This window comes from Oenanthe melanoleuca, chromosome 5 (assembly GCF_029582105.1).
Source record: "Oenanthe melanoleuca isolate GR-GAL-2019-014 chromosome 5, OMel1.0, whole genome shotgun sequence".
In the NCBI taxonomy this organism is placed as follows: domain Eukaryota; kingdom Metazoa; phylum Chordata; class Aves; order Passeriformes; family Muscicapidae; genus Oenanthe; species Oenanthe melanoleuca.
Window position 1 is genome coordinate 15,822,858 of NC_079339.1, and position 13,543 is coordinate 15,836,400.

Genomic DNA, 13,543 nt, shown 5'->3' on the forward strand with positions numbered 1-13,543 from the left:
GACATATGAACTGTTTTCAGTGAAGTCAGTATTTTTCCACATCTACAATTGCAACTCTACTGGCAGGCTGAGAGTAGCAAATCCTCCCTTATCTCCCTCCTCTCTAAGAGCATCTCTCTGTTTAAGTACCAGCTAACTTAGATCATACACAATCCCCCTTGGAAAGTGGACAAAGAGGGGGGTGTCAGCAACAAACCACAGAAGGAGGTGGACTGTCATGCACAAGGGAAGTAGCAGGGAGTAAGAGGTGACTAATGAACAGAAGGGGGTGCGTAAAATCCTACTTGGATTGACTCTCTGGAGAACAGCTGTTTCCTTGTAAACATCTTGCTAGCTGTCCAAACAAGAAGTTCAGACACAGAACAAGAAAGGAGAGCACCCGGGTAGAAGCATTGAAGGCATAGGCTCATTCACTACCCTGCCAATTGCTCCAAGTGGCAGAATGCAAAAGCCAGGGAAACATTGGCTACGCATTTAACCCTGCATGTACTGTGTTCTAGCAAACAGTCTGCAGAAATACCTTCTCCATCTGTGAAGTCCTTCCTAGCCCTCCTTTTCCCCCACTATTTCTGACACAACAGCAGAGCACATTACTCCACAAAGGAAAAGAGGAAATATCCTCATCAGAGCGAGGAGAAACAGCCACAAAGCCAAGAAATGAAAACACTGAACGTGGCAGCCCAGAAGGCCTAGAAAAGTTCTACCGCTGCCCTGGCATCAGGAACTTGGAAGAAGGAGCTACACCAGAAAAAAAGTCTTTTTATTAGTCCTCAGTACAAAACAGGCTACACTGGCAGAAACATTTCTATGCCAATAAAACTGTACCCACACAGGACACTTGCCAGCACTGCAAGGTAGCTGTGGAGAGGGGAAGGAACACCAGCAAAACAGTGCCAGTAAACATTCCGAAGGCAGGCTGGTCACAGAGGACACCTTCACCACACAACAGCACACAGAGATGTGCACCACCTTTGTCTGCTCCTTGATGCTTAAAGGGATCAAACACCTATGTGCCCAGTCACAAACCGGCCCTATAAACCCTGTCCCCAACATGCCACATAACTGTTACAAGACTACAATAAGATCACATCCAGGAAAGGAGGGGTCACTGCAAGAAAGGCAATAGGATAGCAGGACAAAGTGACAATAAGGGAACCCTATATCCTGAGCCTATAGTCCAGTTTTCTACACTTTCATGTCCACCTCTGGCTAACCTATCTTGACTTTTATACATTCTAGACAATACAAATTGCAAGTACCCAAGAAATTAAATACCCTATTTCTACTAAACAACCCACAGCAGCATTAAAAAGATATGCACAATGACATAGTAAGAACTGACAACAAGAAATTCCACATTTTAGAAACAGTCCACAAGTTCACAGAAAAGAATTGCTGCAGTCAGATTTATTTTTCCTTTTTATTTCTTCAGGACTGTTTTGTTGTCGGCATGCACAAACAGCCAGAAAAAAGGCACACTAGCAAGGGCTGCCCAAGAATAAACATTCGGTAATTACGAGAAAAGAAGAGTGCAAGTTGTGCTAATCAAAATCCCTCTGAGCCTAAAGGAAGGCAGCTGACTTGTTGCATCAAAGTCCAAACCAATCAGGGACTCCACCTCGTCTGGGGTCACCTTCCTGCTTCTGCTTCTCTTTCTCCATAAATTTATCCCTGAAGTCATCGAAAGAGCGAGTTTCTGCATCTTGTTCTTTCTCTGGAAATAGGTTGGGAAACTGAAAGGTTTGTCCTTGGCCCTAAAGAGAAAACAAATGGTCAGAGAGACATTCCAGACTTTCTGCAGTAGCTATCATCTTCGGGTAAAAGACCACCCTGAATTTTCAGCTAGTGCAGAATGGTACCTCGTGATCTCCCAAAATCTCTTTCCACCCATGTCCCCAAGATACATGTGTGCTACTTAAGATACTGACTTTTTTTTTTTTTTTACAGATGCATTATCAGGAGATGGACATCTCTTCAAAGACTTTGAACCAGCTCAGAGATGATGTGTGAGTCATACAGTAAAAGCAAGATGAGCGTAATAAGTGATTTTGTTAAAGTAACACCACCAGGGAAATACACAGTGGAGCAGGCATTCATTATGTTAACACTCAGGATATGAGTAGTGGTTGTAGTTGTTTAGATTCAGCTAAGGATAAGAGAGAGCAGTCCTAGCAGCTGTTATTGTAGGGTGTAATGTGGGAATACAGAATAACAGATATCAGAGGTCTCTTATCAACAGACATAAAGACTATGGTGTAAAACAATTACAGTGGGAACAATCTGTCTAATATATCACTAATGAGATTAAAGTAATTACATCTGCATCAGTCATTCTGCCTAACAGACAAGTCATTTTAGTGAAACATCATCATCAGATCTGTGTCTCCCACTTGGAAAATAAACATTTGCTTGGTCTCTGGTTTTTATCTAACAGCAGGAAACCATTTTTCTGTGGAAATGTACTATCCCATTAACATTACCTACTTACTTTTAATGGTGTTTGCTCTAAGCACAACTTCATTAAACTTAACAGCATCAGCCCTTCCATTCTATATGGGACCTTGCATATTAAAACTTGTAACTGGTCACCCATAACCCTAAAATGACTCTACAAAACACTTACAAACATTACCATACATAAACTTCTTTGGCAGCATTCTGCATACAGAAATCTCAAAAAAAGTATTTAACTGCTTCAGATGAAAACAGGTGGGTTTGGCTTTTTTTCAGATCAGCCAGTCACTAAATTTATGCAGTAAATATAACCAAACAAGAGGCTCAGTTATGAAATGGTTCCACAAAAGGAGCTTTCCCCAGCATACCCATTCTGCATTTTGGGATCAGAAATATGACATAAATAAACCAAACAGAACCATCACCATGTTCCTGACCCAGCTGAATGTCTGCTACATTTTATTTAATCATATACAGTCAACCTGGTAAATAACAGGTATGAAAAAACCTAAACCTCATATGCTTTGGAGAGAAAAAGCCATGACTTATCCCAGATGAGATTATCCAGACAGGAATCTACAAAATACCAACTCTACCCAGCAATTCTCTGGTTGTTTTTGCAGTGCATACTTCTTGGGGGTTTCCTAAGAGCCTGACCATACTACAAAAACAACAAGGGAGCTGCTGTGTACATTGCTTTTTCCTTGATTCTAGCCTGGATAAGCTCAACTGGAACATATCAGAGTTTTCCTTTCCACTGGTGTGCACTCTGGGGTTTCAGCTCTTTTGTACATTTAAATTACCAAGAGGTATCCTCATAATAGCTCTCCTTTGACAGCTAAAGCACAGTGTTCTTTTATGGCACAGAAACTGGCCTTACCAGGGTCCTTGAGCAAGCCCAAAGCTGCAGCCTACTGAACCTCTTCCTGTAGTAGGATCAGCAACAAGCACCCTTGAGGCCAAGCACTGCCCAGGATTTTAGCACACTGAAGCATTTGGAAAGAAATTTGCTAATATTACAAAAAATTGCTATGTTTTAACTGCACTGTGGGTAGGTCACTCAGCCCTGCAGTACCTACAGAACAAACAGGGCCCATGCTGAAGACCTGTCTGCCCTGGAGGGGAAGCCATTTTAGTTAAACAAGTCAGAAAACAACTCAGGCTGACATGGTAGGCACACCACCTCCACTGAAAATCTGAGAACTATTTATATTGGTAACAGTGTAGTAAGGGACTGTTCTTGTTATGCAGCACTTTCCTTCTGGTATGCTTCCAGGACCAATGCATTTCCCTCATTGGAGAATGAAGGAAAGCTGTCCCTAAAGCATACTAACAACAACCACGGTAATTCACTAAGCATTGCAAAACAGTTATTATTTTTAAAAGAGGGAAGAAAACAAAAAATATACACACAGAGGCTGTAGCAAAACCAGACAAACCTTTAAGCTGTTTATCAAAGTGCTCACAGTTCCCATTTCAAGGCTGGTGGAAGTCAAATATTGAGCTGAAAATGTCAATCTGTATCTGGAGTCTTTTAATAAATCAAAATCAGCACAGACAAGTTGGCTCTTTCCAGCTCTTGTTTTGTGAAGAAATTCTGATTTTGGCTGGCAGCCAAACACGATTTGAAACAGCCAAGACATTACACCCTGAGAACTGAAGGTTGATAAATCTTAAGTAACAATACTCTGCAGTAATACTGCACTGTAAGGCTCTGGAGTGATGAAAGCTGTATGAAAAATAGCTGTTGTGCATGCTCAGTAGCTAGTTTTCAGAAGAAGCCTGTATCTTGGGTATTTCAAAATTACCAAAGGGCATCAACTTACATAAAGGATTGTGAGTCTGTCCAGGCATATTTACACTCAGTGCATCTTCCACATAATGCTAGAGAATACTGAGGTTCAAGCTCATATGCCACCTCCTTAAAAAAATCCCTAGCAAAGGAACAGAAGGATTGTCATTCCTTTACGCAGTGATGCTTTTTATTTAAAAGTTCTTTACAAAAGTTTTTCCTTCTATACAGCAACCATCTGACAACCATATGATAAATGCATCCTCAGAATGAAATCCTCACTGCAATAAAGCAACAATTTTTACCAAGTTCATCAGGGTTTATCTGGTTTACAAACTGCTAGAACATGAAGTGCTGGCATATCCAACCGGAAAGGAAGATTCTGGCTTACTTGAAAACCTTGTATTTGTTCACAGTTTTACCTTTTGCAAGCTGTTTATCCCTTTAACAGCTGAATTACTGAAATCTCATAATATGAAGTGACCTCTAAAAAGGCTAGAACTTGCTTCTGCTTTAGAACTGCGAGCATGATTACCTTAGCAGAGAAAGGGGGAGAAGGTAACACCGCCTTTCAACTCAACATTGCTCTGCTAAAAGAAAATACTGTAAAAAAGATAGACACTGGAAAAAAAGTAATTTTTCTTGGATAATTCAGTCTGTCATGGAACTGGGTGGTGCACTGATAGCAAAAGATCTTTTTCACCAAAGTGAAGTGATCCCCTGATACTCTGGAATTTGTCAGGGTAAGCTCTACCACCATGTGTTCACCTCGCTCTCAAGCAAAGCCTTACAATACTAATAAAAAAAATCAAAAAGCCCTAAACAAAGTAGATCAGAGAGGTGGCATTGAACACTTCAAAAAATAAATGCAACATGTTGATTTTACACACTATTGTTCTCGGTTTGGGGTCTTCACAGAGACTCTCCTTTTTCCTACAAATTCTGTGGTTATGCACAAGTGAGGTGTGTGGTCCAGTGTTCAGATAACAAAAACAGTACCCATTAAACTTCTACTCCTGGACAACCCTAATCCTCAATTCAGCATTACTCAAAAGTAAAAGTGAATTATATACAATGTCTTATGAGGATTCATTTGTTAAATGTTATTAACATCCTTCACAATAAAAAGTGACCTAAGCATCAAACATTTACATTTATTTTCCCTTTAGATTTCGAGCCTTTGTCCTAAGAAAGGGTGAAACACAACACACCTTGCTCTCGGAGTCTGTCTAAGGAGTTATCACAGGAGTGATACAAATTGCCTCCATTCACTTTAATGGGAGGTTAAATGACCGTAATTAGGCCTACGGAGTCAAGTGCTGGCCTTTCCACTGCTGAGCCTCACGTCAGAAAACTGCTGGAAGGATTATCCAGCACAAATTCACTTATACTTCTCTGACCTTTGAATTCCCTGAAAAGTTTAGGAATGATCAGCACAGATATTATTGCGCAGCAAACACCAATCATGTAAACAACTCTAAGATCTTCTGGTTATTTGGATAATTGAAGCACTTACTACTGTCCTTCAGAATTAACAGAAAAGTGATGTTTATCGTATCATTAACTACAAAAATGTTGGACTCCCAAAAGCACGGGATTCAGTCCAGCAGTAGCAGCAAATGCAGCTAAGTTTAATAACCCAGTGCATTTGAACAATTCTCTACTACTACTGCAGTGGTAACAGCTGATGCTAAGATGTGTGGCAAAACAGCACAGAAAGCAACTTCAAAAATCCACTCAGGAACAACACTGCATGTGCATCATCCAAGTTTCCTCGAAATTCAAAAGAAAACTGCAGTCACATCTGATGTGCAAATAGGTTAATTACTGTGAGTGTACAGGGTACTCTAAACAAGAGTTGAGGAGAAACCATTTGCAAAAACGTTCCCACCGGTGCCATAATTCAAGCAGCTAAATAGGTGTTAGTCCTAACGCTGACAAGGTCAGACTCCTTTTTACAGCCATCTCCACTAGATTTCTCAAAACATGTTTAATTAAAAATAGGTCTGGATTCCAGAGGCTTGTCTACAGTTGTGCTCCCACGGGTACTAACACCTGTTAAGCTAAACCAGTGAGAACACTGAAGGAGGAGAAGGAGGGGATGTTGTTGTTTTTTTTTAATTTCCCTGATGTTAATGCAACTGCAAAGTTTCCCACTGGCTTTCTTCTTTTTTCTTCTTTTCGTTATAATAATTACAGCTGTATTGAAATAAGGAGAAAAGCTGCTGTATTACATTTATCTAGTTTGCAAAGATATAAAACTTGGGTTTAATTTAAAAAATAGAACAGTGTAGAAAAGTAGCATTTGATACACTGGGCCACAAGTCTCCAACTCAAACCTTTCTTACCACATTCCAAAAGGGGAAAAAAGGCAAGCAGGCTCTGGAATGGCAAGATATTGTTGATCCACAGCCTTCTATGATTTGAGGTATTTTTTTAGTGTGAAAATATTATGCTTGGACAGATCACGTATTTGTCCAGTTACCGCCTGAGAATAAAGTAAACAGCTCTGAATCTCCAAGAAATAGTATTTGGAAAAGAAAGGACAACAATTCTTACATGTGGAACAGCTGGGGCACTAGTCTGACACCTAAGGGCATGTTGACTATGACTTCATACACCTTCCACCTTTGAGACACTTGTGTTGCACTGGGACACACAAGGTGATGCTTTATGAAGCAGGGAAACATAACTGCTCATGAGAATAAACTCAATTTCATTCAGGTAAACTGCACCACAGCTGCAAAGTCACTCTGGAAAGAGCAATACTTCCACCTAGTGGGCAACAGAAAGATCAACCCAAGACTTTCCAAAAACGCATCCGTATTTTTCCAGTCATAAGCAGTTTTAACTTGAAACTGGATTAATGAGAGAAAACACAGCTGGTAAAAATGGTGGGAAAGCCCAGCTACTCTGACTCACGGCAGATGCAAACTAATTCTTATGAAAATAAGGATTTTACAGTGGTTACCAAAGACTTTCCTAAATTAGGCAGATATTAACAATGGACTGCATGGGGCCTCTAATGGCCTGATCACACCATGAATGAGAACGAAGGCAAATCCTTTAGATTCAAAAATGACACTGGGTTTCTGGCTTCACCCACTGTTTCAAGCTGGTGTGAACACAGAGCTGGGAGGTCATTGTCTGAGACATCAGAGCTAGTGATGAAAAGCAACAAACAAAAGTAAAAAGAGAAAGGGGGAGGAACAAAGAAACCTAAATGTTAATGGAATTAACAGACCACAACAACAATAGGAAAAAAATAGACCAAAGAGACCAGGAATGAGGTGAGGAAAAAACACAGAGACCAAGCTTCACTGGCAGGAGCTTAGCAAATAGTCAGGATTCCCTCTCTGACCCTGTTCATGGAAGAGATGAAAAACATGGCATTGTTTAAGAACTTACTATGGTAACTACAGTGTAAGGCAATAAGGGACTCTTGCTGTCCCATGTACATGGGACCTCAGCCCAGTGCAACAGGGCTCCGTGCATTGCCCAGAAGACAAAATGGGAGGCTGGAGGAACAACCAAACTACTCCTGTACACCTGCCTGCAATACCAAGCTAATTTAGGTAAATCTCCACACCTGGGCTCACCAACCCTTAAGGCTACGGCAACTATTCTAGGTTGAGAGGCTGAATGTGAAAATGCACAAAGGCACTGCCTTAAACATCTTGCTCCAACAGAGCAGCAGCATTCTGCTTCCCACTCCTTCCCTGTGAGTATCTATGGTTGCAGACTCCTCACCTCAGCAGACACAGGATACAAGACTGCACTACAGTGAAATAAAATTTGAGAACTGACTACAGTTCACTAGAGACCCATGTCTGCTTCAGTCTTGGGAAATAAGTTTCTAAAAACAAGGAAGTCACTAGGAGGGGGCTGTGGCAATGGAAAGTGCCTTCAACCACCTCTTAAAAGGAACAACACCCAGAGAAAGCAGCTTGTGAGATACAGCATCATCAATCCAAGCATTCACTTCCTAATATACAGTCCTGCTGTCCAGCAAACAAAAACCTAGCACAGAAAATCCAGGAGGGTGAATTTGCTCACCAAAGCAAGAGACTCTTCCTTGAAAAAGGAATCTGTGTTTTAGCCACAGCAATGTAAAATCCTCACAGAGATGAGGTTGCCTTTAACTTCAGCAGAGTAAATCAAAGTTATTCCTCATCTAAATACAACTCTATTAGCTTTTAGTAACATTGCACTTTATGCTATTCTTTTAAATTAGGTAAGGGCTGTCTAGAAAAACACTTGGTCCTCACTTTTCTTTCTACTCCCCTTCCCAGAAAGGGGCTTAGGAAAAAAAAAAAAAAAACAAACTACTAAGCACATTTAAACTTTAAAATATTAAAAATCAGATTTCCCATTGTTTGTGCCTTTTGAGTTTGACCCCAAGTCCATATGAAGTTTTAAACAGTCCCTAAGATCAGAGAGTGCTCCCTCAACACTGAATCCTTGTCCCAAGACAGACTAACAGTGAAGTTGTGTTGCCAACTGCAATTTTGAGCTTACGGTTTTACAACCATAAATACCATCCCTTTAATGTCATTTTGGTATGTGAAGGGGTTTTCTGTCACTGGTTGCACTTCTTTTTTGCATAAAGACAGGTAATCCCAACAGAAGTTCAAACTATAATATGGTCCTGTTATGAAAGAAATTTACAAGAACATGAAGCTCCTTTTCCACTGGGCAACCAATGTATGTTTCAGAGTCCAGTTCAGCCACAAAGCATGCTTGTTTAGACATGACTAAAGGCTCTCCAAGGAATAAGCCTTAGTCTTCTCTGAAATTCAAAGACCTTTAATAAGAAGTTCCCTGCCCTCACAATATATTCTTTCACTTACTGGACATTTCAGCAATCAACCACACAAGTCGTGAACCTTCCAGCACACAGAGTACAGGGTCAGCATGAAACTCTGGCAAAGCAGAACCCTATGACATCAGCCCACAACCTACAGACAGACCTCAAACCAACTCAGCACTTAAAAACTAACCATGTGTTTGAATTTGATCCTCAGACCAAGTCATTTAAATTTCATTTCATTCTGGAATGTGCTAAAGAATCTGTCACTATTAAAGGATTGGCAGAAATACTCAGCCAACCAGGAGAACTCACTGGCCATGACTTTCAGCTTGGCTGGTTAACAGTACCTTCCTCCTTCCTCACAAGCATCCACATTAACTCAACTCACCAGCTGTACATAGGCGACCTTGTAATCTGGCTTCTTCACTCTCTGATTCCTGTGATTCCTCTTGTTGTTTGCACCTGCAGAAATGAAGAGAATCCCACCTTTTTACTTCCCAGGGCTTCTGAGTTCTCCAAAGCAATGCCAAGCTGAAGGAGGGACTTGGCTATCTCTGATTTATTGTTAAGAGGAATACTCTTCCTTCATCACCAGCACAGCAACACAATTATTAAAGTGTACTGAAACTGGTGGACACTGCTCTTCTTGTTTACAAGCAGGGAACCACAGCATCATCAGCCTGATGCCATTGTGCCTTCACACACAAAGTATGCAAAGAGGCAAGGAGAAAAGTCTCCCAAGTGGGCATCAGGAGTGATGAACTGCCCTCCCAACATCCACAGCTTCAGGAGAAAATGACCACTAAATAGCCTTAAACTTGACAGCTGATTCAGCTGATGAGCTGGATCTACTGTTTGTACACCAGGATATTACATTCCACATCCAAACTAAAGCACCTCGGCCTCCTCCAACTATGCTGGTCAAAACTGAAGTGGGAAGTACAGCTTACCCTCTTCATTGTTAGGCAGACATTAAAGCTCCCAGATTATTAGGCATTCTAACTCTCTTTCATTCCTGACTATATACCATCACCTAAAATTAGCAGTGACAGACAAAATGGTTATAAGGACAAGCATGACTGTTTCTCAGTGCTGTTTGGAACTATATGTGTTTGGTATTTAAGACTTAATTTAATTCTAGTTTTCACACAAGCGTATTACCAATACTTCCAGGTTTTTTCTTAACTTAGGGTGTCCTAACCAAGTCACTCTCCACTCAATAATTACACTCTCTGGTAATCAAAAATGTAAAATAACAATAAAAAAAAAAAGAAAAATATTGCTGACTGCATCCAAACTGTAGTCACAGAAGCTCTGGGGAAGGAAGCATTCATATGTAAAGGTGATATTATCTAAATCTCTCTTATTTCAGTTAGAGATGAGTCCCTCTGCCTCCAAGTCAGAGTTCAGTATAAGTTAAACTAGGAACATTTTTCTCTTGGTTTTTTTTTAAATTTTGGTGGGCATTTGGGTGGTTTTCTGTTGTTGTTGGTTTTGTTTCTAGGGGGTGGACAGGAGAGAAATACCACAAGTGGAAACACTCAAGTCTGTAGCAGAAATCTGGTAACAACAGGTGATAAAAACCTGAAAGCTTGTCAAGATGTTTTTCTGATTATCTACTGGTTCAACAGAGTATTTTTCTTTGCTCTACAAACTTTGCCTTTTGTTAGACCGTAACACCTCCTGTGTGTGCATACAAGCTAATCCCAGCTCATTTTTCAAATGAAGGCTACAGTTGAATTTAAGTTTAATTACTACTTGTATTAAAACACACGAAGCAGTTCCTTCTGAAGGGAGATACCCACTGGTCTTCATGGAGAAACACCATCAACTACAAAAGCACAAGCAAGGTTACTGTTTTTAAATTCAGATTTTTCTTTTTAGAGTGAAACTTACATCATAATTTAATCACAGCCCTCAAATATGAGGTGGTGCATGTTCCTTTGAAGGGATGAATAAACAGCTATGGAGACATCACCAGCTAAGCACCTGGAACCACTGCAACCAAAGTCTGCTGAAATCTGACAGACCTTTGAAAGGTAATTCTACTCTGGCTGTCCAGGGATGCTGAATTCATCCCATTGCATTACTCAGCTGCACTTACCATACTGTATCCTGGTCCTCACAGCAGCTACTGGCACATTGTATATTTTTTCAAGGTAATTCCTGATATCCAATTTTGTCATTCTAGGCAATGAAAAAACATTTTGGGGAAAGAAAGAAAAAGAAGGTAAATATTTAAATAAAATTAACTACAGAATGGTTGATACTGTGGAATAAATACGTCGTCTTCTTGCTTTAACCAAGACATAAAGTATAAACTCAACCTAGACCACACACTGCTACAGTGTTTTATGATCCATAAACTGTAACAATTGTCAAATACTTTATCCTCTGTAGTCTCAACTCTCAAAATGCCAGGTATATTCTGTGTTCAGCAGGCTTTCTCACTGCCCAACCTGAGATGTCTTTCTTTATTGTGAGTAGGAGCTGGTGATCTTACCAGAACCTGCCACAATCTTATGGGCTCTAAAGTGCACCAGCAAACTGGTCAGGCTGAAAGAGTCCTGACAAATAACTGGACACCACCTTGCTTACTCTGGATCACATTCATAAGCACTTCCTTCTTCCCAAGCCCGTCCCAGGGAAGGCTGAGCCTCACTAACACCAGGGGAGAGGAGCTCTCATTAAATCAGTGCCCTCGCCGCCTCCTGCAAGAACTGCCCGATGCAGAATTCCCTTTCCCTTCCCTTCCCTTGCCGGAGCCCCGTGCCGTGCCGTGCCGTGCCGCACTCACTCCATGGAGACGCGGAACTGCACGGTGTCCTCGGGCTGGGGCACGCCGGGCCGCACCAGCAGCATGAAGAAGTTGGGACGGAAGATCCGCAGCTGCGGGCCGCCCCTCTGGAACAGCGGGTACCTGCGGGGACACGCCGCCGCTCACTGACCGACCGGGCCCCCCACCCCGCTGCCCACCGCGCCCCATCCCGCCATCCCAGCCCAGCCCAGCCCAGCCCAGCCCAGCCCGGCTCAGCCCAGCCCGGCTCACACGGCCCTCCTGGCGCCCGCCGCCATGGCCGAGCCCGCGGCAGTGAGGGGCCAGAGCGGCTCCGGGGGCGGCGGCGCCCCCTGCCGGCTCGGAGGGCCCGAGCAGCCGCAGCGCCGTGCCCGGCCCGGGGCTCCTCCGTGAGGGAAGGACAAGGAACTACCAGAGAGGGACACGAGGAGGGCTCTGCAGCATCTCTCCTAAGAGCACAGACTGCGGGAGCTGGGCCTGTCTGGAGAAGGGAAGACTCAGAGGGGATCTCATCACTCCAAGAGGATGGTGCCAGCCTCTTGTCAGCGCGCTTCTCAAGGAGCGATGGCTGTAAACCGAAACACAAGAAGTTCCACCTCAACACGAGGAAGAACATCTTTATGCTGAGAGTGGCAGGGCACTGGAACAGGCTGGCCAAGGGACAATGCAGAATCTCACTGCCTGGAGCTACTGAACACATTCCAGTGTCACCTGCTCTGGATGACACTGCCTCAGCACGGGGCTGGACTGAACAACCTCCAGAGGTCCCTCCCAACCCTAACAATTCTGTGATTACGTGGGATGCTGCAGTGCTGTCTGCCTTCGCTGGGCCCTGTCCCGGCTCTCTGCTGCCCTGCACGCTGCTGAGGCCCAGCACAGACACGGGTCGGGTCCCGAGGAGGGGCGGAAGGGCCGGGACCCGTCCCTTGTGAGGGCAGGCCGAGGGCTGGGGCTGTGCAGCCAGGAAAAGGGAAGGCACCTTGGAGACCTGACTGTGACCTGTCAGTGTGGAAGGGGGCTTATAAGAAAGGCAGACTTTTTACCAAGGTATCCCGTGTCAGGACAAGGGACAATTGTTTTAAACTGAGAGAGGGCAGGCTTAGATTAGATCTGGGATGGAATTCTATACTGGGAGGATGGTGAGGCACTGGAGACGTTGTGGATGCCCCATCCCTGGGAGTGTTCAAGTGCAGGTTGGATGGTTATGAGGAACCTGGTCGAGTGAGAGGTGTTCCCACCCATGGCAAGGGAGTTGGAGCTGTATGATCTTTCAGGCTTCTTCACACCTAAACCACCCATGACTCCATGACACCTCAGCATTTGCCAACAGAGAGCCAGAGTGGGCAGACAGGCACCAGACACAGGAGTTTGGAAACATGGGAGAGACTCCGATGGATTCCCTCTACCAGGGCAGTTCAAGGGTTGGCAAAGACACCCACCTTAAATTTAGTAACAGCCACTTAAGTTTTGACATCTACATTGAATTAACCAAGTAATTCACACTTCAGTGCTGGACTTTAATATTGTATGCAGGCTAACAGCCTCAATAACTATTTTAATGTCATGTTTCAATGAATCATTCTCTATTGCATTTATCTGCATTTAATAAAAGCTATGTGCTGAAAACTACCACTTCTGGAGATTTGTTCCTTTATTCCCCATTCTTTGATTCACTTCATCACTCGAACTT

General features: G+C 42.9%; 1 protein-coding gene across 1 annotated transcript; it reads right to left on the reverse strand.

Moving 5' to 3' along the window:
- Positions 1-1,392: 1,392 nt before the first annotated feature.
- On the reverse strand, positions 1,393-13,479 carry MRPL23 (mitochondrial ribosomal protein L23). The gene is made up of 5 exons (XM_056493971.1): positions 12,106-13,479; positions 11,854-11,976; positions 11,161-11,243; positions 9,445-9,518; positions 1,393-1,754 (listed from the first exon to the last, which is right to left on the reverse strand). The coding sequence occupies exons 1-5, from the start codon at positions 12,129-12,131 to the stop codon at positions 1,590-1,592; spliced, it is 471 nt and encodes a 156-aa protein (XP_056349946.1). The 5' UTR covers positions 12,132-13,479; the 3' UTR covers positions 1,393-1,589.
- Positions 13,480-13,543: the final 64 nt, after the last annotated feature.

What these genes read in the sequence shown, in the direction of transcription:
- MRPL23 (XM_056493971.1), bottom strand. Translation starts at nt 12,131, where the DNA reads ATGGCGGCGGGCGCCAGGAGGGCCGT. An exon ending in GCGGGCGCCAGGAGGGCCGT is followed by an intron (nt 11,977 to 12,105) that starts GTGAGCCGGGCT and finishes GTGTCCCCGCAG; the next exon opens with GTACCCGCTGTTCCAGAGGG. An exon ending in GAGGACCAGGATACAGTATG is followed by an intron (nt 9,519 to 11,160) that starts GTAAGTGCAGCT and finishes TCATTTCTGCAG; the next exon opens with GTGCAAACAACAAGAGGAAT.